The sequence below is a fragment of the Phoxinus phoxinus genome, assembly GCF_949152265.1.
Source record: "Phoxinus phoxinus genome assembly, chromosome: 12".
In the NCBI taxonomy this organism is placed as follows: domain Eukaryota; kingdom Metazoa; phylum Chordata; class Actinopteri; order Cypriniformes; family Leuciscidae; genus Phoxinus; species Phoxinus phoxinus.
The window spans coordinates 20,514,418-20,536,450 of NC_136887.1; the positions used below are offsets into that span (position 1 = coordinate 20,514,418).

Here is a 22,033-nt window from a genome sequence, read left to right on the forward strand (position 1 = left end):
GACCTTATCAATGGACTCTGGCCCCAAACCTCCTAACTGTTAGCATTTACTGCTCAAAGGTTAATGGAAGGTGCTGGAGCCAGACTGAAGGTTATGGATGGAGCTTTCAGCTTCCTGCCAGACTTCAGACAACAAGCATCCTGATGTCTCCAGCTCGGAGGAATTGCAAATTCACTTAAATGAGATTTAATGAGACTCGTGAGAGGATATTTATCTTCGGATTTGCAACAATACAGCGGTTGCATGGACAAACCATAATAGCCTAGTGTACGCATGGCGTTTAGCATGTTAAGTAGCTTTTAGAGCAGATGGCAATCTGTCAAAACAACAACACTGTTTGTGTTTCAGATTACAAAAACAATTAATATTTTTTTTATTTGCATCCTTGATTTACTTTCACATTTTAAATTAAATTGCACCAGGTGAATTGTTGATGTTTACAAACAAGCTACTTTTTAAAAATCCAGTTTAATACTGTAGCTTGCCGTCAGGAAATATAACTTTATATGAGGGAGAACTGAACTGAAATGTTTGAAATATTTATCTAAATTATTTTTAATGCATAAAAGGGCACGAGGCATAGTCCAAAAATCATTTATAGTTAAAATGTGCTATTTTAAGTCTTGTTTAATATATTATAATAATTATTATCATTTATTTTGTTATTAATATCCATCCATATTAACCGTCTGTTCTTGGCTATGGGATTGAGGGGATTCTGGAGCCTTACCCAGCGTCTCAAGCTGAATGCAGGGAAACTCCCTGGATGGAAGGCCAGTAAATTAATATCTAACTTATTAATTAATTTAACGGTTCCATCCATAATGCCATGCAAATTCTTTTTTTGCACTGCACTATTCTGTCATAGAGTCACACTGAAGTGAACAAAATGAAATATCGCCATCTGCTGTCTAGTGTCGCACCAACATCTGTCCTGAACCTTGATCAAAACATCTATAGACATTTACATGTAACTACAATCTAATTTTCAGATATGCATGTATGACTGCATAGCATTATTCATTTAAAAATATATATTTTTAAACAAATGTGTACATACAAATTCCTGTGATTATGAATGTATTTCTATATACAACTGTATACAATTAAAAGTTCAAACTCATCTGTTAGATCCTGTTAGACCTCAGCAATTAGAGAATTTACCTATTGAAATTTCAACTTTCTCTCGAAACATATGAACTTCTTGATGAAGGAAAAAGATCTGTCTTAAAGAGATAATTCACCCAAAAAGGAAAATTACCCCATCATTTGCTCACCCTCCAGCCATCCTATATATGACTATTTTCTTTCAGACAAAATATTTAAAAATGTCCTGGCATTTAATTTAATTTTCATTAATTTTCCATTTAACCCTTATGTGGTTGGGGTCTATATGACCCCAGCACTAAGTAGTAAATAAAGTAGTAATAAAAAACATATGCGTTATTAATTTTGAAGCTCAATTAAATTTAGCTTGATTAGTAATACAATTATATGGACAAAGCTTGGAATATTTGCAAAACACACACATACACTAAACACTTATCTCATACCACCACACAAGTGTGGCCGGGTTCGAGTCTCAATACCGGCAGGAAATGACTGAGGAAATGGCAGGAAATGACATCTAACCCCCAATCACTTCCCGGGCTCCACAGCAAAAACTTGCCCACTGGATGTGTGTGTTCACTACTACTCCTGATGTGTGTGCACTATATTCAGAGTATGGGTTATCGTACTTGAGCTCCACGTCACCTTCACACACACACACGGACACACACGTACTCTCTTGCAGTTTCCCATTGGGATTAATGTCACTATGAGCAGAGGCTGTGTCTGGCTATCTTGTGCCCTGTAGGATGGGAATATCTATTTGCACATAGTTAGTTTGCAAGTTTGAAAGTGTGCAGTAAAAAGCACTTTTGAATTTTGATTAGTTTTCATTTGTTTTGCAGTCAGTCAGACTGAACCCAAACAAATCTAATGTTACTATTTTGGAAAACATAAAAAACATAAACAAAAGAGATGCATATCCTTGTTTTTTTAAATGCGCACACCTACATTATAGAAAATCGAAGGGTTGGCGATAAATAATCTCAGGATAAACGGTAAAAGATATTTACCAGGAAAAAACATTTATTCCATAATGAATTACTACTGACACACTTTAATCATTTAAGTTCCCTGTGACCCCAATCAATGAGGAAGTGCCGCGGATCTCTACGGGACATAAGGGTTAAAGAAATTAAGCAAATCAATTGACAAATGGGAATGGACAAGGACAAGGGAATTGGCGTAAAGAAAATAAATGAGCAAATGTGAAAGAATTTTCAGCATTATTATTCCAGACTTCAGTATCACATGATCCTTCAGAAATCTTCCTAATATGCTGATTTGCTGCTCAAGAAACAATTATTATTATTTTGAATGCATATATATTTCCACAAAAATATTACGCAGTACAACTGTTGTGCTCAACATTGTGTACTTTGTGCTTTTTGAAGTCTGCTGACTAGTCCAACTGAAATGTGAACTGATGTCACTCTATGTGAGACCCTATGACTAAGTAATTGAAATCACCAAGTATGGCTAAGTAATCACACCAAGCTCTTTTCTAAGTAAATGCAGTCATTTTAGCCTCAGAGGCATGCATATACTACTATACAACATACCCAATGATATTGCAACATTTAACTTGATTTCAATTTGCATGGTTAATTTCTAGGATTTCACATACAGCTATATAAAAAACGATATAATTATAGAAGAGTTAAATGGTGCTTCCCCTTGGCTCAGCGGGGGGCACGTGTTAAAATGAGACATGACTCAGCGTCTCAGGCAGTGACATCCCAGCCCCCAACCAGACAGCTGCCACACTGCTGTGAACGAACCCTGCAATCCCAAAACCACTCCGTTTGTCATATTCCATCTTTATTAATTCTTCATTCCAACACGTAAAGGCATTGAATGTCTGTTCTCTATGAAGCATGAATATTAACTTGATGGGATGGAAGGGGTAGGCTGACTAAACCTTTCCAGCATCCTCCCTCCCTCCCTCTCTCCTCAAAATTCCACGCCCTATCGGATACACAGACACCAGCAGACGCAGTCTGGGTAATCTCAGCAGACACGCCGTCCTCCTCTCTTTCTACCAGCCAGTGGATACAGACACTTTGTGCCCTACGCCTACGGTAAGTCCTTTATCCATCATAACAATAGCCATCCTCCTCTCTCTGCATGTGCTTGCGGGTTTATGGAGCATGATGACTGCGACAACTAGAGATGGCAAATTCACATTGGCTATAGGTGCGGCAGCCAGAGAGTGAGGAGAGACAGAGGGATATAGGAAAATGAATGGCTATTTATCCTGTGAGGTAGACACTGCAGTCTAGCAGGTGAGAGAGAAAAAAGGCTGCCTGCATGCTAAAATGGCTTAGTCATCCATAACGTGAATGAAGCAATGGAGAAAAGAACAAGGACTTGAACTTACTAAAGTAAATAATACATTCTGTGAAGTTAAAAGAGGGAAATTACATATTAAGATGCATGGTGAGTTGGCTAGGTGGGCGGTTAGCATCTGAACATGATACACGCATGCTGGGACACACGTGTGCTACATGCTACCATCACATGTCTAGCGAGAATGGGGACATTTCTTCCCTCAGCATCAGGCTGACTTTGAAATGTTGAACAACATGGAAATGAAGTGATTTAACACATTTGGACTAAAATAACACATCAGTAATATTTATCAGTATTTTAATCAAACACATTTAAAGACTGTCTGTGAAATAACATGTGAATTTTCCAGTATGAAACGACAAAAACAAGGTCAATGCTCTTTAAGTCACATCTGTCATCTCTACTGACAGCAAACATGTCTGACAAGCCAGACCTCACGGAAATCGCCAGGTTTGACAAAACCAAGCTGAAGAAGACTGAGACAAAAGAGAAGAACCCTTTGCCCACCAAAGAGAGTGAGTGTGTGTTACATTACAGCATACGGTGTGTCCACTCAGTTTGGGTGTGGTGGGTCTCTCTTCCCCCCATCTGCAGTGTTCTGTCTATCTTCTCTCGTTATCATTTTGTTTCTCTTCCATCCCTGTATCCCCAGATCCATCTCTATTTTTCTTGCACTCTCACACTGCTCAGCCCACAGCCTTTTTTTCAGCTTCTTGTGTCAGCAGATGGGTGTCAGTTCAGAGTCCTCCATCAGCATTGCAGTGCAGACCTAAGCCTGCATGCAGAATTTCCCATGCGAATAAGCATCTTATTTGCAATAATGCCACGCTCCCTGACACGATCGTCCTTCACACACATCTCTGTCTCTCTTATGAAGCTTTACTGACAGAATAACCTGCCAAAGCATTAATAAACATTATTTACATGTAATCTTTCTCTGTTTTCAGCTATCGAGCAGGAGAGGAAAGGAGATGCCACACCATGACCCAAGAGACAACGAGAAGACAAGCACAAAACATGTTCTTCTGACATGGCCGATATTACAATTCATATTTCTGTTTAAAGGGTGCTATTGCCCCATGTGATACATGGTTACCATGGCAATTGGAGTCACTGGGGCCTATAAATGGGAGTGCGATGAAGGGGGTTGACATGAGACAGGGTTTAAAATAGATATTTTACCAAATTCTTTTTTTTAAGGGTTTCTTCATGAAATAAAGACAAAATGAAATGTAAAACAAATAAAATGCCAAATATGACTCCACTTCTTAAAATTCTTTTTCTTTTGGTGGTTATTCAATGCTAATGCTAATTTGGGGTTTGCGTGTTTTAAAAGGACTTTAGACATAATGATTTTTATATTGTACAAAACTGTATATTCTATCCCCTAAACATAAACCTACATCACAGAAAACTTTCAAAAAACATAATTTAATATGATTTATAAGTTGTTTTCCGCATGGGGACCAGAACGTCCCCACAAGGACAAGGATTTCTGGTATTGCCATGTCCCACAACGTAGGGTTTACCAGGACCACACACACCTTTGGAGGGTGCTAATAGCCTATGTTTTTAAAGAAGTAATTTCTTTATGAAAAATACAGTAAAAACAGAAATTCCTGTAAGGACGAAGCTGAATTTACTCCTGTCTTTAGTGTCACATGATCCTTCAGAAATAATTCCAATATTCTAATTTGCTACTCAAGTGACATTTATTATTATTATCAATGTTGCACACTATTGTGCTGCTTAATATTTAGGTGCACCTAGATACAATAAAAAAAGGATTCACTGATGAATAGAAAGTTAAAAAAGAACAGCATTTATTTGACTAATTGTATTGAAACTGTCTATAGGCCTACTATCGATTTTGATCAATTGAATGCATCCTCGCTGAATAAGCTATAATTTATATACTTTTTTGTGTGTGTGTAGAGACAAGACCTTTGAACGGTAGTCAAATAGCTATGGGGCATGTTGTCACACGATATGAAGTACATGGTCACAATGAGAACAGGTTTGAGAAGAATAAGTCTCTTGACTTAAAGGGATAGCCTACTCCACTTTTTTTTGGAAATAGGCTCATTTTAAACAGTTGAGTTTTACCGTTTTCGAATCCATTCAGCCGAACTCCGGGTCTGACGGTAGCCTACCACTTAGCTTAGCATAGATAATTGATTCTGATGAGTCCAGTAGCATTTTTTTCAAAATGACCAACGAGTTTCAATATTTTTCCTATTTAAAACTTGACTCTTCTGTAGTTAAACCGTGTAGGCTACTAAGATCGACGGAAAATTAAAAGTTGCGATTTTCCAAGCTAGGAACTAGGCCTACTCTCATTCCGGCGTAAGAATCAAGGAACTGTGCGGCCGTACCATGGGTGCAGCAGGCGTAATGATATGATATCACAATCACACAAAAAATGCAAAAATCGGTCTGACCTGACATTCATGGAAAACCATCCTAGTCCAGAATTAAAACTTTTGGTTAAAAATCTACCTTATAAAAAATTGTGAATGAATTGATACCTGAAGCTGAATTTCCAGGAACTGACTGCATGTCTTCCATTCACTATATCCTTTCTGGTTTGAAAACATTCAGAGCCATGTGCATGGACCTACACTATCAGTAATGCTCTCTCAGCTTGACTATTGTACAGGTCACAGGCTAATGTAACATTAAAAACTCAAATGTCACCAGCAGCCATTAAAGAAGAAGGCAGAGGTATGTGCATAAAAGCCATGACTTGGTACTAACAGAGCCCGTCTACGGAGAGCCTGTTCACTCCCTATTAAGTCCTATTGTACCGAATTTTGGTTGTAGTTCCACCAGAGTTCCACTGGGGGCGATCGCCCGAGTGCAAAATGAATGGGAGTCTATGGGGCTAGACGGCTAAATTTGTCCCTTTCAGCCGATTGCCGTTGAGAAATCTCAGATTTGATTGTAGGTTTGGCAAGTTCAACATGGGTTATAGGTCGAAAATTTTATGAACGAGTACTTATGTCCTTTCGATTTCTTACAGGTTGAGTTGTTGTTGCCCATAACACGCTAGCATTCTGCTAATGAACGCTGATTGGTCAGTGAAGGACTGGTTACGACCAGAGATACCGCTTGATGGCATCGTGGTATCTGAAGCGGGAACAGAATGTATTCTAGCAGAAACTCTTCTAGCCCGTGTGTTTACCTGTGTCGGCTGTGCTGTCGATGCCTCGAGAGAAAAGAAAGTGCAGAGCGCGAAAGCACCACAGTGACTGAAGGATTGCCGTAAAGCAGTATCTCTGGTCGTACGATGTGTATGACGTCATTGACATTTTGAAAGACTTTTTAAAGCAAATAAGTGACTCTAAAAAATCTAACACCCAGCAATGTGCAATTTCTTTGCATCTCCTTTCGAATACAACATTCAAATTACTAGACAAAAAATTATATCTTGAGAAAAGTGAATTTTGAGGGGTAGGCTATAGCTCCATAGACCTCCATTCATTCTGCACTCGTCCTGTGAGCGCCCTCATGTGGAATCAGAGTGGAACTGCAACCAGTCAGAAGCCGGAAGTGTAGCGAGAGTGAACCTTCTCCCCTTATTAGACATTCTCTGGTACTAAGATATAACATAACGACGCTAATAAAAGGACAACCAAAACAAACGTCTATAATACACACTTGAAAAATTAACCATCATGTTGTGGTGCAGCCAGCAGGGGCGCTACGATTAATAATAGCATGATTATGTCACCTAAAGCCACTTAGGTTATTAGTGTCCACGTCTTTATACTTTAGAAACCGATTTAACATGATATGATGGACATTATGGAACCTCTAAATCCAACCAAGAATTAGGCCTATCAAATTCAAAATTTGTTAAAATATAGTGAAACGTCCTCACGTCAGGCCATGCGGCTACACACAAACCTAGAACATCGCTGATTATCCGATACTACATGTATCTTACTGAGCTATTCTTGTTTTTACAATTAACACCTGCTGATGAGGCGCTATGGGACGCGCCTAGATCTCGTTTGAACTCAAATCTGGTTGAGATGTTATGTTAGTGAGAAGCTCGGCTGCGCTGGCGTCACTGTTCCTGCCAGGCTGCCACCCATCACAGCGCTTCTTTAACACTTAGCGTCTTTTATGACAATTTATCTCTTTCCAAATCTAACATAACGAAAACGAATAAAGTAAACTGATAAAGACATAAAACTCCCAAAAAAAGCTACAGATTTGAGTAGCCTAGACTAGTCTATTTGCTTACGCAAACATAAACTCCCTTTTGTAAGGTTAGCTATTCATTAATCTACTAAGTTACGAGTAGCCTAAACGTTAAAAAAACGCCTCATTAAAAGACTGATAGAAAAAGAAAACGTTGGCACAAATATTTTGCCTAAAAGTTATTGTTTTAAAAAGTGTTGTTTTATGCAAGAAGCCATTTTGCTACAGTGTGACAAGAAAACCATACGATAGCCTATCTTTCCAAGATAATTTATATATATGTATATCCAAGATAATTTATATCCTATATATATATATATATATATAGGCCTATATATGTATATTATTAATTATTATATATATTTGACCATTTCATGAAAAGGCACATTTTGTTCAGGTCAAATGGGAAAAATTTATTAGGCTGTACAAATTTTTGTAAATAATAATAATAAATAAAATGAAAAAAGTAGGCTAATTTTTTTTTTTTACAAACACCTAAGAATTAATAAAGTTGTTTTTATTTAATTTCATAAGCCTATCTCAGGCATCCTTATTTCCTTCCTTAATCACAAAACAAGGCGAACCGCCTTAACACGGTCAGTGACAGACAGGCTAATGAACTGCACCTGAGCTTCTGTGAGCGACTAGTCAAAATGGATCATCTGTGCAGCAAGGTGAGCCATGTTCCCTCGTATCAGTTTGATATGGGGAGTAAACGCTGTGGTGATGCTCTTCTAGTCATTTTTATAATTACCTACTTGCCCGTAGTTGTTACCCGCGTGAATTAAAGCGTGGAAGTAAGCGATGTGTAATTGCACTCAGTTTGTTACTCCATAAAACCATCCTGAGATGTCTGCGACAGCGCGTTTATGGCACTATGGCTCCGTTTAGGTTAGGTCTGAGTGTATCAGATCATTGTTTAATACGGGTTTGTTTTGTAACAAGTAGGTGTGGGAATTTGGGTTTCAGGCACCGTGTAGACTTGATGATGCCGATGTCCAATTAGTGGGGATTATCCTCACTTGCGCGTCCCTCCATTGTCTTCCAGCCAACAGCATTGGTTAAACCATTATCCGACCATCAAATAAACGCTGTTTTGAAAAGGGATTTTTGAGTGGCTAACGATTTGATTCGAAGATGTCAATACGTGGTTTCAACAATTAATCTTCCACGGGCAACAGTAGGCTGTGTAAAAAAAGAATCACATCTCCACATAGCCTATTAATTAATCGCAAAAAGTAGCCTAATCGAAAGTAAAATGATGAAATATAATCGTTCTCATGATTATCCTTTTGTTTACATTGCTCAGCTGTTGATCCCCAAGTGACAAATAATAACTTAGTGTGAATTAGCTTATCGGGTTTAAATTTGTCTTACATGACACATGATTGAATTGTGTAAACTCATCAGCACTAAATAATGAAAACTAGCTGCTCTATCATTACAATGATGTCTCCCATAAGAAAAAAAAAACATTTAACTAGGCTACTTTAAGCATATGACGATACTTTAAAAAAAACGTGAATTGACAACTTAATTTAAATGTATCCCTTTCGACACACAAATCGAATGACTGAATCAATTAATAAATGCACTTATAATTATTATTAGTTTTATTTAGCAGACTAATGTTATGACATGTTGCACTCTATACATGTATCGGACTGTTTCCAGACATTTTTCACACCAGAGCTGTTCCCAGGGGATCAGCTGGTCTTCTATTAACACTAGAGTGTCAGAGGCGTAGACGTGTTACATGTTATTTGCATGGCCCTTAGCGAACGGAGCCGAATGATTTTATGACTCTTCCTATACAATGTAGAGCAGCCCCTTACATTTCAGTGTCATTTCCCGGTGAAAAACCTTCCCAAACCGTGAAAAGTCAAGTCTCGAATAAAGACACTCTATAAAGTCAAGAAGCTAAACTAATTCAACAAAAAATAAAATGTTAAATATGTATGATTATATTGTGTATAGCCTATATTTTATAGAATAGGCCTATATAGGATTATGTATATACTAATAAACTCTTAATTTAGGAAGGAATATAAAAGGGCTATTTTGATGCAAAAATGCATGCAGTATATGTCCAACACGGAATCAACAACCAGCCTATTCATGAATACACACAACACCTTCAATAGACAAGTCTAATGAATGGATATTAGCTGAACAGTTTAATGGCTTTGGACAGTTCAATTCAAAGTGTCTGATAAATACACAAATGTTAGCACATTAAAGTTACAAAAATAACTGTAGGCTAAATAAATAATGAGTAAATAAATAAATGTAGGGTTGTCTAGGAACAATCTGAAACAACCCTCACCATGAACTACAGCTTAATAAAAGATAGGCCGAATGGCTTAGTGAAAAGTGTTAATGCTTTGAAGTGCACAATTCCAGTGACGAGCTCGACGTCTTTTCACAGCGAATTGTCAAAGGTTGGAGATCCCTGTCACTCAAAGTTGGCGACAGGTATAAATGCCTTGCTCGTTCAAGCACCGAGTCACTTGTTTTCTGTGTCTTCCTGTGTATCCATCTCAGTGTTTGTGCTTTGCATCTCCACAAGAAGGGAGCATCGATTTCGCTCACTCAGCAATGAACCCTTGCCAGATGTTTGCGTCGTTGGTGATGTCTATGTGCTGTCACATATTGTCGACAACAGCATGGTACATACATTTTACAGAACATTTCAGATATCTTAACATAGGCTACTTCAGTTGTTTTATGTCAATGTTATTTATAAACATGTTTTTTTTTTCTTCTCTTTTTCTAGGTCGGTGAACAACTTCCTTATGACAGGACCAAAGGTAATTTAAGTTTTTACGCCTGGCACTTGTACAGCGATATTTCGTTAATTTAATTATAGGCCCTATAGTAATGTCTGAACGTACAGTGTTTAATTAATGTTCATCTTTTAAATCCAACAGGCTTACCTCACATACACCAGCAGTGTGCAGGCAGGGGCTCAGAGTGGTATTGAAGAGTGCAAACATCAGTTCGCATGGGACAGGTGGAAATGTCCGGAAAGCGCACTGCAGTTATCTACACATAACGGCCTGCGGAGTGGTAAGCAATATTGCCAAAATTAGATTGGTTATTATTCTATTGTTATTTTTTCACTTAAAAATGTATGTTCCAAATTAACTTTCATTTAAAATGTATTGAATTTGACCTAACATGTTCTTGTTTGTTTATTTAATAGCGACCAGAGAGACAGCTTTTGTTCATGCCATAAGTGCTGCTGGAGTTATGTACACTTTGACAAAGAACTGCAGCATGGGGGACTTCGATAACTGTGGCTGTGACGACTCCAAAATAGGAAAAACTGGTAAGACATTTCCGTTTATTTTATTAACCATGCTTATGTATAATTCAAATGTAATCAAAGCTTTCAGACCAATAACATCAGACTTTCCTATTCTCTTTTTTCAAAGGTGGTCGTGGTTGGGTTTGGGGAGGCTGCAGTGATAATGTTGACTTTGGAGAAAGAATCGGCAAACAATTTGTGGACGCGCTTGAAAATGGTCACGACTCTCGCGCTGCAGTCAACCTGCACAACAACGAGGCTGGTCGACTCGTGAGTAGCATTCGTTTTATTCTCTTATTAATCCTTCACTAGTCAAAAAAAACTTTATTTATTGAAGCATGGGGGTGCACATGGCTAACGTGAAACTATACATGTATTGCAGGCCGTCAGAGCAACACTCAAAAGGACATGCAAGTGCCATGGTGTGTCTGGAAGCTGCAGTATTCAGACATGTTGGATGCAGCTGGCTGACTTCAGGGATATCGGCACCTATCTGAAATTCAAGCATGGTCAAGCACAGAAGCTGGAGATGGACAAAATTCGGATGAGGGCAGGTAACAGCGCGGATAATCGTGGCGCAATCGCGGACACGTTCAGCATCGTTGCGCGCACAGAACTCATTTATATGGAAGATTCTCCAGACTACTGCGTGAAAAACCTCAGCCTGGGACTACAAGGAACAGAAGGCAGGGAATGCCTACAAAGCGGGAAGAATCTTTCACAGTGGGAGAAGAGAAGCTGCAGGCGGCTCTGCCACGAATGTGGTCTGAAAGTAGAAGAGAGGAGGATAGAGACTGTGAGCAGCTGTAACTGTAAATTTCACTGGTGTTGCACAGTCAAATGCGAAACATGCACTCAGACTGTGACCAAATATTTTTGCGCAAAAAAACACAGAAACCGTCGTCCGCACAACAATTCACGCAAAAGACAACGCAATAGAAGATGAAGTTATCCTCTTTTCAAGTATATTAAGTTGTATATTTCCAATGTAAATATATTTTATATGAGATAAGATATGCTGCTTTTTCACTTACTGTAGCCTATATTATTCTGCACATTGCTATAAGGAGAAATGTCAGACACAAGGGATTCCTGGTTCCCACTGTCAATTGATTGATCACATAGCTTACTAGTTCTAATTTTACGTAGACCTATGTTGTTTATTTGCACTTTTCGTTGTCGACATTAGATCACAGGTTTAGTTACTTACAAATATGATCGTTTTGAATATTTGCACGTCTCTTTTATTTCTCTCTCTCTCTCTCACTTGACAGTGTAATGTTTCACAAGGGGCTTGAAGTGTTGTTTTTATGAAACTTAAGGCAATTATTTTTTTAACTATCACATTATTATTTTTAAACTATTACATTCTGTTTATATATATATATTTATATATATATTGGACTTATTTTGGGAAGCTAATTAAATATTTAAAACAAAATTACAGTCTCCGAGTGGTCGATTTCATTGCGCAGTTTGGTTCAAATGTTTATTGGTGAATAAACGGTGTAAAATCACTCCCAATCACACTTGAATTATGCATCAGCCACAACGACGCGACGCGGCACTGTCCTGTATTGATATCCTTTGAAGTTCATTGGAGGCGTTTCCTGGACCTGGCTGGTGACTGTGGACCAATAGCTTGACAGGAAACCTGTAACAAAAGGTATTTTGCCCAGACCCCCATTGAGAGGAGTAGACTATAAAATGCATGACAGTAGGCTACATCACTTTTTCAAATCAGCACATTGCCTGCTTTATCAGTGTGGATCTAAGATAATGGCTTACATATTCCTCTGGGTGTTTTTATTGTTAATTTGCGACAAAACTCTCCCTGGGCACACATGGTGAGGATGCATTAGTTAATTATTATCAGTTAATGTAATGTAAACATATCTGCTCTTGTTAACATAACATGTATTTTGTTTTGCTTTTTCCTTCCATAGGGCAATGAACAATTTGCTGATGACTGGACCAAAGGTATAGTCTAATTTATATTCTTAGCTTTGAAAAGCCATTTACAACGACCGCCTTAAAATCGTTTTTTACGAAATAAAAGAATGACCAAGATATCCTAAAAACAACAACAACAACATCAGAAATATATCTCTCATATTTTCTTCCTAGGCTTATCTTACCTATGCAAGTAGTGTGCGGGTCGGTGCTCAGAATGGGATACATGAATGCAAACATCAATTTGCTTGGGACAGGTGGAACTGCCCGGACAGCGCGCTACAACTTTCCACAATTAAAGGCTTTAGAAGTGGTAAGATATGTGCATAAATGTGAATTGTTTATAAAAAAAAATATTGTTTTTTACAAAGTCTGAAAAAAAACTAGGCCTACAGATTTATAATCTCTACTTCTGTAGCAACGAGAGAGACGTCATTTGTCCATGCAATAAGCGCAGCCGGGGTAATGTATACTTTAACCAGAAACTGCAGTCTCGGAGATTTGGACGACTGTGGATGTGACAGTTCGAGGAACGGCAAACTCGGTAAGTACAGTAAAGATAAATTCCCTAATAAAGACAATCAAATATAGTCTACTTATTTGTTTCCTCTTTTTTTTAATGAGCAATGCAACACAAGTGAAGTATTTGCATTAAAAATAAAAAAAGTCACGACGCATAATGGGATGAACTCTATTTCAGGGGGTCGTGGCTGGCTTTGGGGAGGATGTAGTGACAACATGGATTTTGGAGAGAGAATTTCTAAACAATATGTGGATGCGCTTGAGACTGGACAAGACTCTCGAGCTGCAGTTAATCTTCATAATAATGAAGCTGGACGTTTGGTAAGTTGAGAAATACTTTTCATATTTCAAAGTTTTTATTAGGCCTAGGCCTACTGTCAGATTAAAAAACACCTGATACCTGAACAGGGACGAAAATATTCTTAAACAATATAATAAAATTTTATTAAAAATAATGTCATAGGCTAGGGCGCAAAAACACGAACCTCAAACCTTGTGCAAGACGATCACCAAATAATTGTGGCCGTAACATTAGGCTACACAATTCGTTAGGGGTTTGTCTTATGCAAATCTATTTGAATTAGGCGCCCTAGTGGATAGCCGTTAACTGTTTTAAAGACACTTGCATACAAAAATACAAAACTCAAATTTGTGTGATGCATTTGTGTTCCATAAATCTATATAAAGGTGATGATCTCTGGCTATATTTAGCGATTGGGCAGCTTGTGTGGTTACTGAAAAAGTTTTTTGATTATATATATTTTTTTACAAACAGGCCGGCCTATTTATACGTAGGCTATAAAGAATATGCAACACACTTTTAAGATTTGTAAAATAACAATAGGCCAATTTGTATTCTAGGCTGTAAAGGCGACCATGAAGAGGATCTGTAGGTGCCATGGCATGTCAGAAAGTTGCTCAATGCAAACGTGTTGGATGCAGCTTTCTGATTTCCGTGAGATTGGCAATTACCTGAAAGTGAAGCACGACCAGGCCCAGAAGCTCGAAATGGACAAGAGACGAATGCGCGCGGGCAACACCGCGGACAACCGCGTGGCCATGGCAGACGCTTTCGGCACAATCGCCCGGACAGAGCTCATATATCTGGAGGATTCGCCGGATTATTGCACCAAGAACCTGAGCCTCGGGCTTTCAGGCACTGAGGGTCGGGAGTGCCTGCAGCATGGAGAAAGTCTCAGTCAGTGGGAAAGGCGAAGCTGCCGCAGACTGTGCCATGAGTGCGGTCTGCGGGTGGAGGAGAAGCGCACAGAGATAGTGAGCAGCTGCAACTGCAAGTTCCACTGGTGCTGCACAGTAAAGTGCGAGAACTGCTCTCAGGTCACTGTCAAACACGTTTGCGCCCGGAGACACGGAAGCCACGGTCACCAAAGACGCAGACCTCGAGGACCAAAATAAAACACCCCCTAAACTATTTTCTTAGGAGAACACCTCTATCTGCACTTCATCGCCCTAAATATATATTTTTATTTCTGTACATACTCAATTATATATTAAGGTATTATAATAAAACAAAGTAACTGAAATGTCTTGTGGTTTCGTTCTTACTCTCCATGAACTTAAATAAGACCAATTTTATATCTCTGTGGCTATATCTAACAAGCAGGGATGTCCAAATGTGAAAATACATTTTAAAAGAATATAACCTGCACTGCAATGAAAATACGCAACATGATTTAGCGATGAGGTAAGAAATGCAAATAGTGTTGATGAATATAGGCTACACAACCGTGTGAGTGAGTAGACTAACAATGCTATAAGGTGCTTGAAATAACTGCTTATATACGGTTTCTATGAAAAAGACTGACAACAATGAAGTCACGGGTTTTTATCAATTTAATATCAAATTAAAATAGTCAAAGACAACTTCTCTTGACTTAAGGCTTCTCGATTTAATATTTTCAAAAACCCAGTCTCTCGCAGTGTCTTACTGGCTGTAGGGCTCATGAATATTAATCACGTTCTCTTCACCCAACGTGATATGATTGAATCAAAACGCGGTCGGCGAAAGACCCTTTAGACGCCCCTCGCAGTGTCTGCAAAACAAACTTTTTAATTGTAATTACATATTTTACATTGTGATTAAAGATTACATATTTTCTAAAAGTGATGATCGAATGCTCAACTATGATGGTTGCGCAGTTATCATATTTGTTGCATTAGGTCGGTCGAGAGCTTTATCCCAGACACGTGCTGTCAGAAAAAAACCCTTGAAATTATGAGATATAAATGAGTCCCACATTATATGGTGTTTATTTAATTAATACTCTTGAAGGGATTAACTTTGTGTCACATTTGGCACATCGCCCTGTATAGGCGCCTCCCTTGCCTAGACATTGGCGCACTTTGATATGCGGACAGTAGACTACGGACAGTATGCTGCCCTGGTGACAAAAGTGTAGACAAAGCCCGTAGGAAACATGCCACTGCTGGAAGGTGTTTGGCATGTTAATCCTCTTTGCCGCTGTGTTGGTGTAGCCTACATTATCACACCTGCGGAAGTCACTGCGATGGATGTAAATAAATCAAAGGAAGGGTCTAAATTCCATTATTGGTCACGTTACGAGGTTGGGAACACATTTCAATTGTAAAACCAGCCTTACGTCGTGTGTCAACAAAGTGATTTGTGATTATGTTTTACCCCATTTGATGTTATGGCCTAATCATGACATTTGTTTTCATATAGTTTATCAGCAGATTTCTCACTTATTCCTCAATGCATAGTCGGTTTACTCAGTGGGACATGCCATAAATCTGCCAAACTGTCTGGCCTGATGAATGATGGGATATTGGCTCAAGTGGGGGTCTTGACTCAGAGGACAGGGGGTGGGAATCTCAGAATATAGTGTCACAGTGACTTCATTTGCCTCCCTTTGGCTACTTCAATGTTGAAAGATAAAAAATAAAAAATGATTTAATATATAAAAAGTAGGCTACTTAAATTAAATAGCTCACTTTGCTTCAAATAAATGAATAAATAAAAAACATAGTAAAAAAAATACAGATAATTTTTTACTTTTTAATTTAATTAAATGTTTATTTTTTTTTTATTGCTAACCCTAATACTCTAATTAACAGAAACAACCTATTCACCCACCACAAACTGGCTATTTGCCTTTCAGGATGCTATGTTCTTTCCCAGGCCACCCTGCTGAGCTCTGATGAATAAGGAACAAAGTGCCCATCCCCTCAAATACAGTACCATGTTGTTGTCATCTCAGCCATGACCCCCATTCCCATCCCCTCCTTATCTCTTATTTTACTGACCTTTCATATGGATAGAATCAGGTTGTAATCTCAGTGTAGCCCTTTGGTTTACCCACTTCAAAACCCCAGCACTACAGTGATCCCAGTCTGTTCCACGCCACAAAAGACCTATTTCCTTTTAGCTTAAGGATTCCACTTGCGCATGACAAAGGCCAGGAATGCACAGTTTCTTCATCAGAAGAACAGCCACACTCTCAATCAAGCTAAGTACTGGCTCTGTGACTTATTTGTCATTCATTATAGGTCTGGCACTAGTTTATTGGTTTTCTTTTCCATGACAGGTCAATATCACTGATATCATTATTTGGTCAAATCCTAGTGCCTCCTACTGAGATCTTTTGGGTCTCGAGTTTTTTTAAATATCCACCTCTTCCTTTATGTATAAAGTTATCTAAGTGCGGGAAAATAGTAAAGTGCATTACATTGTTAAAACAACCAAGTACCTAGAATTTTTTTTTATATAAGATCCTATTAAGAATGAATTACCATTTAATGCCTAAAACATCCTGCAATGAAAGTTCCTTCTGTTTTTTATATGTTAAACAACTAGCCATGGCTTGTCTGTAAGGGCAGATGGGGCAGAGCCTCACCAAAATATTCATCCAAAACATAGACCTCTATATAAACAAAATGAGTAATAATATATTGTAATTGTGTTGAACATTCTGCAACAAATATTTTCTAGACTATATTAAGGCCACATCCACACGAAGCCAGAGCTTTCCCTAATCCCTATCCAATCTTTTTTCCCCTCGTTCTAATTTCTTTTCCCGTAAACAGTGTTGTCTCAAGTACACACAAAACCACTGAAACCAACTCAAAACAATGTGGTATACATGCTAGACCAGTATGTGGCGCTGTAATTCTGCGACAGAGATACACTAAAAATGGAGAAGAAGACTTGAGGCATTCACAGCCTTGTGCACAAAACCTGTGTACCAATAAAAATAGGCTCAGTAGCTTTTTACTTCTTCTTTTTTTTTCTTTTTTTTACCAAGAACTTTATTGAACAATATACACAACTATAAATGACCTGGTACAAAATATGAAATGTCTTAATCAGACAACAGAAAAATAAAGAAATAAAATAAAATAACATTGCAAGTAAATAAGAAATAAAGAAATAAAAGAGGCGCAGTAGCTTCTGCAGCACGGACACAAGTATGTAGTCCGCAGTTGTTGCTGTTACGTGACGTAGCAGTGTCTGAGTAGGGTTGACACGTGGGGTGATGACATCATCGTTTCACAAAATATATTGGGTGGCTTTGGCTGTACACACGAAAACACAAGGGTGTCATTTTCAGATATATCCATGCAGGGACCCGTATACATCTAAATGGGTCTCCGTTTGGACAAGGCCTAAGTCATAAATTGAGTAGGATATATCAAAATTTAGCGCATGGTTTCAGCAGGCATGTAGGCCTATTATGATAGCGGGGCAAAGGGTGGCTGAGCCCTCCCCAGCTTTACAGGACCCCACAATCTTAAATCCGTGGTAAGAAATGGAACTACAACATGATCTAATTTATGAGCAATTTGAGCAGATTTCAGACTGCCCAGCTAATTTTCACATTACCTCACGTAAACCTCGCTACAGACCAAGATGATATCAATCCGCTTCAGCTATATTATCAGCATCAGGTCAGTAACTAGCTGACATGTCTGTTCTGTGGAGTAGCATATCAATTAAAGTATAAATCATTTGCTTTAAACGTGCTCATGTGAATAGACTATAATTATGTTTGTTCTGAGAATAGACATGAGATTATGTTCCTTGTAATATTCTAAAACAACATTCTGAGGCATTAAATACTACATTAAAGCAATTCTAAATAGCATTCTATGCATGTGTCATGTGCTGTCAATCAACATTAGAGCACCATCCTCTGGGTAAATAACGCAAGGACACTAGACCTCTGCCAAAAGTGTGACTGCATGCGTTCAGCGATTCGAATATAACGCTTACAAAATGTTTAACATAAACTAGCAGCAAGACCCAGAATCTGCCCTATAGCTATAAATTTACGGTTAGGAGCCGCTGGTTAAAACACAAGCTAGCAGCCCCATGAAAAGAACCCTTGGGAAGAAGCTTCTTCATTCTTGGAGTCCTGCGGTTGACTGATGAGTGCCTTCACATCTCACCTTGGTGTTAGATTGCATGCTGTTCTGTTCCCAAAAGGGATGTTTCCTGTTTCTGTTTGGAAAATGCAATACTTAACAGCAGGGCCGGCCAGAGGCATAAGCAAACTAAGCGGCTGCTTGGGCCAATTGAGTCAAGTGTTTTTTTCTTCTTACATATTTAATAACTTAAACAAGTGACATGAATATGAATGAATGAATGAATAATTCAAGACAAGAAAATTCAGATTTCATGATCAATATACCTGCCTACAACTGCTGCTGTGTCTGCCAACGTTTGTGTCATGCGTATAAACTAGACACCCGGAGTGCAGATCATTTGTGCGCAACTGTGCATAGTCACGGTAATGTTAAGCCATGTCAAAAAAAAGGAAGTATCCCTGTGGTGCCGAAAAGAGAAAGAAGAAAAGGACAGAGGAGGAGAAAAAAATAGCAAGATAAAGGTATGTTTGCATGATTATTTACAGTATGTTTTGTGCAGCGCAAATTGTGCTCACTTGAGGTAGCAGCTAGTCATGATCTTATATAAGCCATCAGTGCTAAATCCCCGCCATCAACAGTGAAATGTCTCCCATTAATATTTATCTAGGTGCATTTCACGTATCGATAGATATCGGTTTAAGTTGGAGAAAACAGCCGAAGGGGAACTTCTATGTAAGGGAGGCCAACTAGCATTGCTGTACGTGTTGAAGTGAACATTCCAGCGCTGGTAACGTTCCAGCTTCATAGACAAAGATAGAGCATGTGCGCTCTGCTAAGATCTTTGGTGAGAGAATATGGTATTGGTCTTTATGAGAAAATATACCATGTTGGGTGGGGAGACTTCTGTGATGAAAATAGACTTCAATTTTATTAATATGGTGGCGAATGTGATGTAGCGGTGCTACCCTCAAATTTAGGCTGCAGTAGATCACCATGTTAAGTGTTCACCATACTGCAATTATTACTAATTTGCCAATAGAATATGAATTGTTAGGTGTGGAATTGCTTGTTGATGAGTGTAAATAATGATGGCAAAATAAGCTCATTCTGCTCGATCAGTGTGCTTTTTTTTTAGGAACACTGTTGAAGTACTTTGCAGCACAACCAACTCTACCTGCCCCTGATGTTTCATAAAGTGTCAGTGCCTCCACAGCTGATAATACAGCAGGTGAGGTTTTTCTTGATGGCAAATGTTTACATAGCCTGTTAATATGACATGACACATTTAACATAGCTTTTTATTTATTTATTTTATCATTGCAGGTTCATCCACTGCAGAGTTACAAGCACCTGAAAGCGAGGAGCAGTTAACAGCACTTAAATGCGAGGAACAGTTACCAGCACTTACATTCACTGATACATTGGTTTCAAGCTGAGACGGCATGACAGGTCAGTTAATCTAACAGTTTTTGTTTTGTGTTGGCTTTACTGTAAAATATCCTGTGATGTTATAATTCAATTTTTTATCTAATGTCCCTACAGGTACTTCTACACCCACTAATATAGATTTCCCATCCACTCCCTCAACATGCTCCAGCTATCAAGATAGATCAACAGCTCCTCCAATTGACCCAGTTGAATGGTCAGCGTTCCTGTTCGACTCAGAAAGGACTGATCAAGAAGAGGACCAGTGCCAATAAGTGACACCTTCCCCAAAAAATCAGATGGACGAAGCTTTCACTACCACTAGGCCTATACATACAGACAATTAGTTAATGGGGGAAAAATCAAGCGAAGCTGGCTAATTTATTCAAAGAAAAATGATGCGGTTTACTGCTTCTGTTGCAAATTATTCTCGAGAAAGTCCACAAAACTGTCAACAGAGGGACAGCGTGATTGGGTAAATGTAGGTGCTTTGCTGAAACGGCATGGAAATAGTCCAGATCATTGCAATAATATGGTGAAGTGGAAAGACTTTGCCCTCCGTCTTTTTAAGCAGAAGACTATTGATACAACAGAAATGGCCCTTTTGCAGGCAGAAAAAAATTGTTGGAGAGATGTGTTCATCTGTTTGATTAGTATCATTCAGTCTTTGGCATAGAGGAATCTTGCACTCAGGGGGTCTGTCGATACTTTGCATCAGGCCAATAATGGGAACTTCCTTAAAGAGGTGGAACTGATGGCAACATTTTTGCAATTTTTTTTTAGAAATGAAAAATGAAAAATTGAATTAGCAAATATTTTTCAATTATTTTAGACTGTACACCTGATGTTAGTCACCGTGAATAAATGTGTGTTGTGGAGCTCAGTCACTCTGGGCAAAACACCAGAAATAAAAGAGCCCTTTTTAGGATTTCTGATAGCTCCAGAATCCACTGGCCTGGGTTTGTCCAATCTAGAATTGAAGAATTGAACATCCCTTTTCAGGATTATCAGGGGCAATCCTATGACAATGGTGCTAATATAAAGGGGGAAAACAAAGGTGTGCAGGCTAGGCTATTGGTTAAAAATCCAAGAGCTTTTTAGTCCCTTAATCTGACTGTCTCAGATGCGGCTAAAGCATCAAAGGATGCTTCTTGTTTTTTTGGAAATGTGGAGAAGGTGTCCAATTTGTTCTCTGGGTTCACTCAAAGGTGGGCCCTCTAACGGAAGTTTGGTGACCTCACCCTCAAGTCCTTTAGTAAAACGAGCTGGGAAAGTTGGATAAAAAGCTTTGAAGCTTTGCGCTACCATGCAGAGAAGGTGAGGGAAGCCCTGCTAGAAGTTAGAAATAAAGCGACTGACCCTGTAGTGGCTGTTGAAGCCAACTCCCTTGCGGAAAAAATAGGTTAATTTAGATTTCAGATATGTTGTGTTGTCTGGTTTGAAATTTTGTCTAAAATTAACATCACTAGCAAGCTTCTACAGTCAACCAACATGCAGCTTGATGTAGCTGTTAACCTTGTACAAAAGACTAAACTTTCGAACTCATCAGTTACCGAAAAACAGGCTTCTGTGATGCACAGACATCTGCAAAAGAAATTTATGAGCGGATGAACACAGAAGCAGTGCTGAAAGAGAAGCGATTGCGTTCTACAAAAAGGCACTTTGCCTATGAGGCTGCAGATGAGCCAATAGTGGATGCTATGAAGAGGCTAGAAGTTTCCTTTTTTAATGCTGTAGTGGACTGTAGCATTCAGGTGTTGGAGAATAGACTTAAGTCTCTAAGTGAGGTTAAAGAAAACTGTGCAG

General features: G+C 38.7%; 2 protein-coding genes across 3 annotated transcripts; both read left to right on the forward strand.

The window, feature by feature from the left end:
• Nucleotides 1–8,254: 8,254 nt before the first annotated feature.
• wnt8a (wingless-type MMTV integration site family, member 8a) lies at nt 8,255–12,413 on the forward strand. Of its 2 annotated transcripts, XM_079629864.1 has the most exons (7): nt 8,255–8,345; nt 10,216–10,340; nt 10,448–10,481; nt 10,602–10,740; nt 10,877–11,002; nt 11,109–11,251; nt 11,364–12,413. In XM_079629864.1, the coding sequence occupies exons 1-7, from the start codon at nt 8,325–8,327 to the stop codon at nt 11,925–11,927; spliced, it is 1,152 nt and encodes a 383-aa protein (XP_079485990.1). In that variant the 5' UTR covers nt 8,255–8,324; the 3' UTR covers nt 11,928–12,413. The 2 variants fall into 2 exon arrangements, with proteins under 2 accessions (XP_079485990.1, XP_079485989.1); XM_079629863.1 differs by lacking the exon at nt 8,255–8,345 and having other exon boundaries at nt 10,151–10,340; nt 11,364–12,283.
• Nucleotides 12,414–12,931: 518 nt separating this feature from the next.
• Nucleotides 12,932–14,872, forward strand: wnt8-2 (protein Wnt-8a ORF2; the record flags this gene model as incomplete). Its single annotated transcript, XM_079629865.1, has 5 exons — nt 12,932–12,961; nt 13,109–13,247; nt 13,353–13,478; nt 13,635–13,777; nt 14,318–14,872. 5 exons carry the CDS (start codon nt 12,932–12,934, stop codon nt 14,870–14,872), a joined length of 993 nt encoding a protein of 330 aa, XP_079485991.1.
• Nucleotides 14,873–22,033: the final 7,161 nt, after the last annotated feature.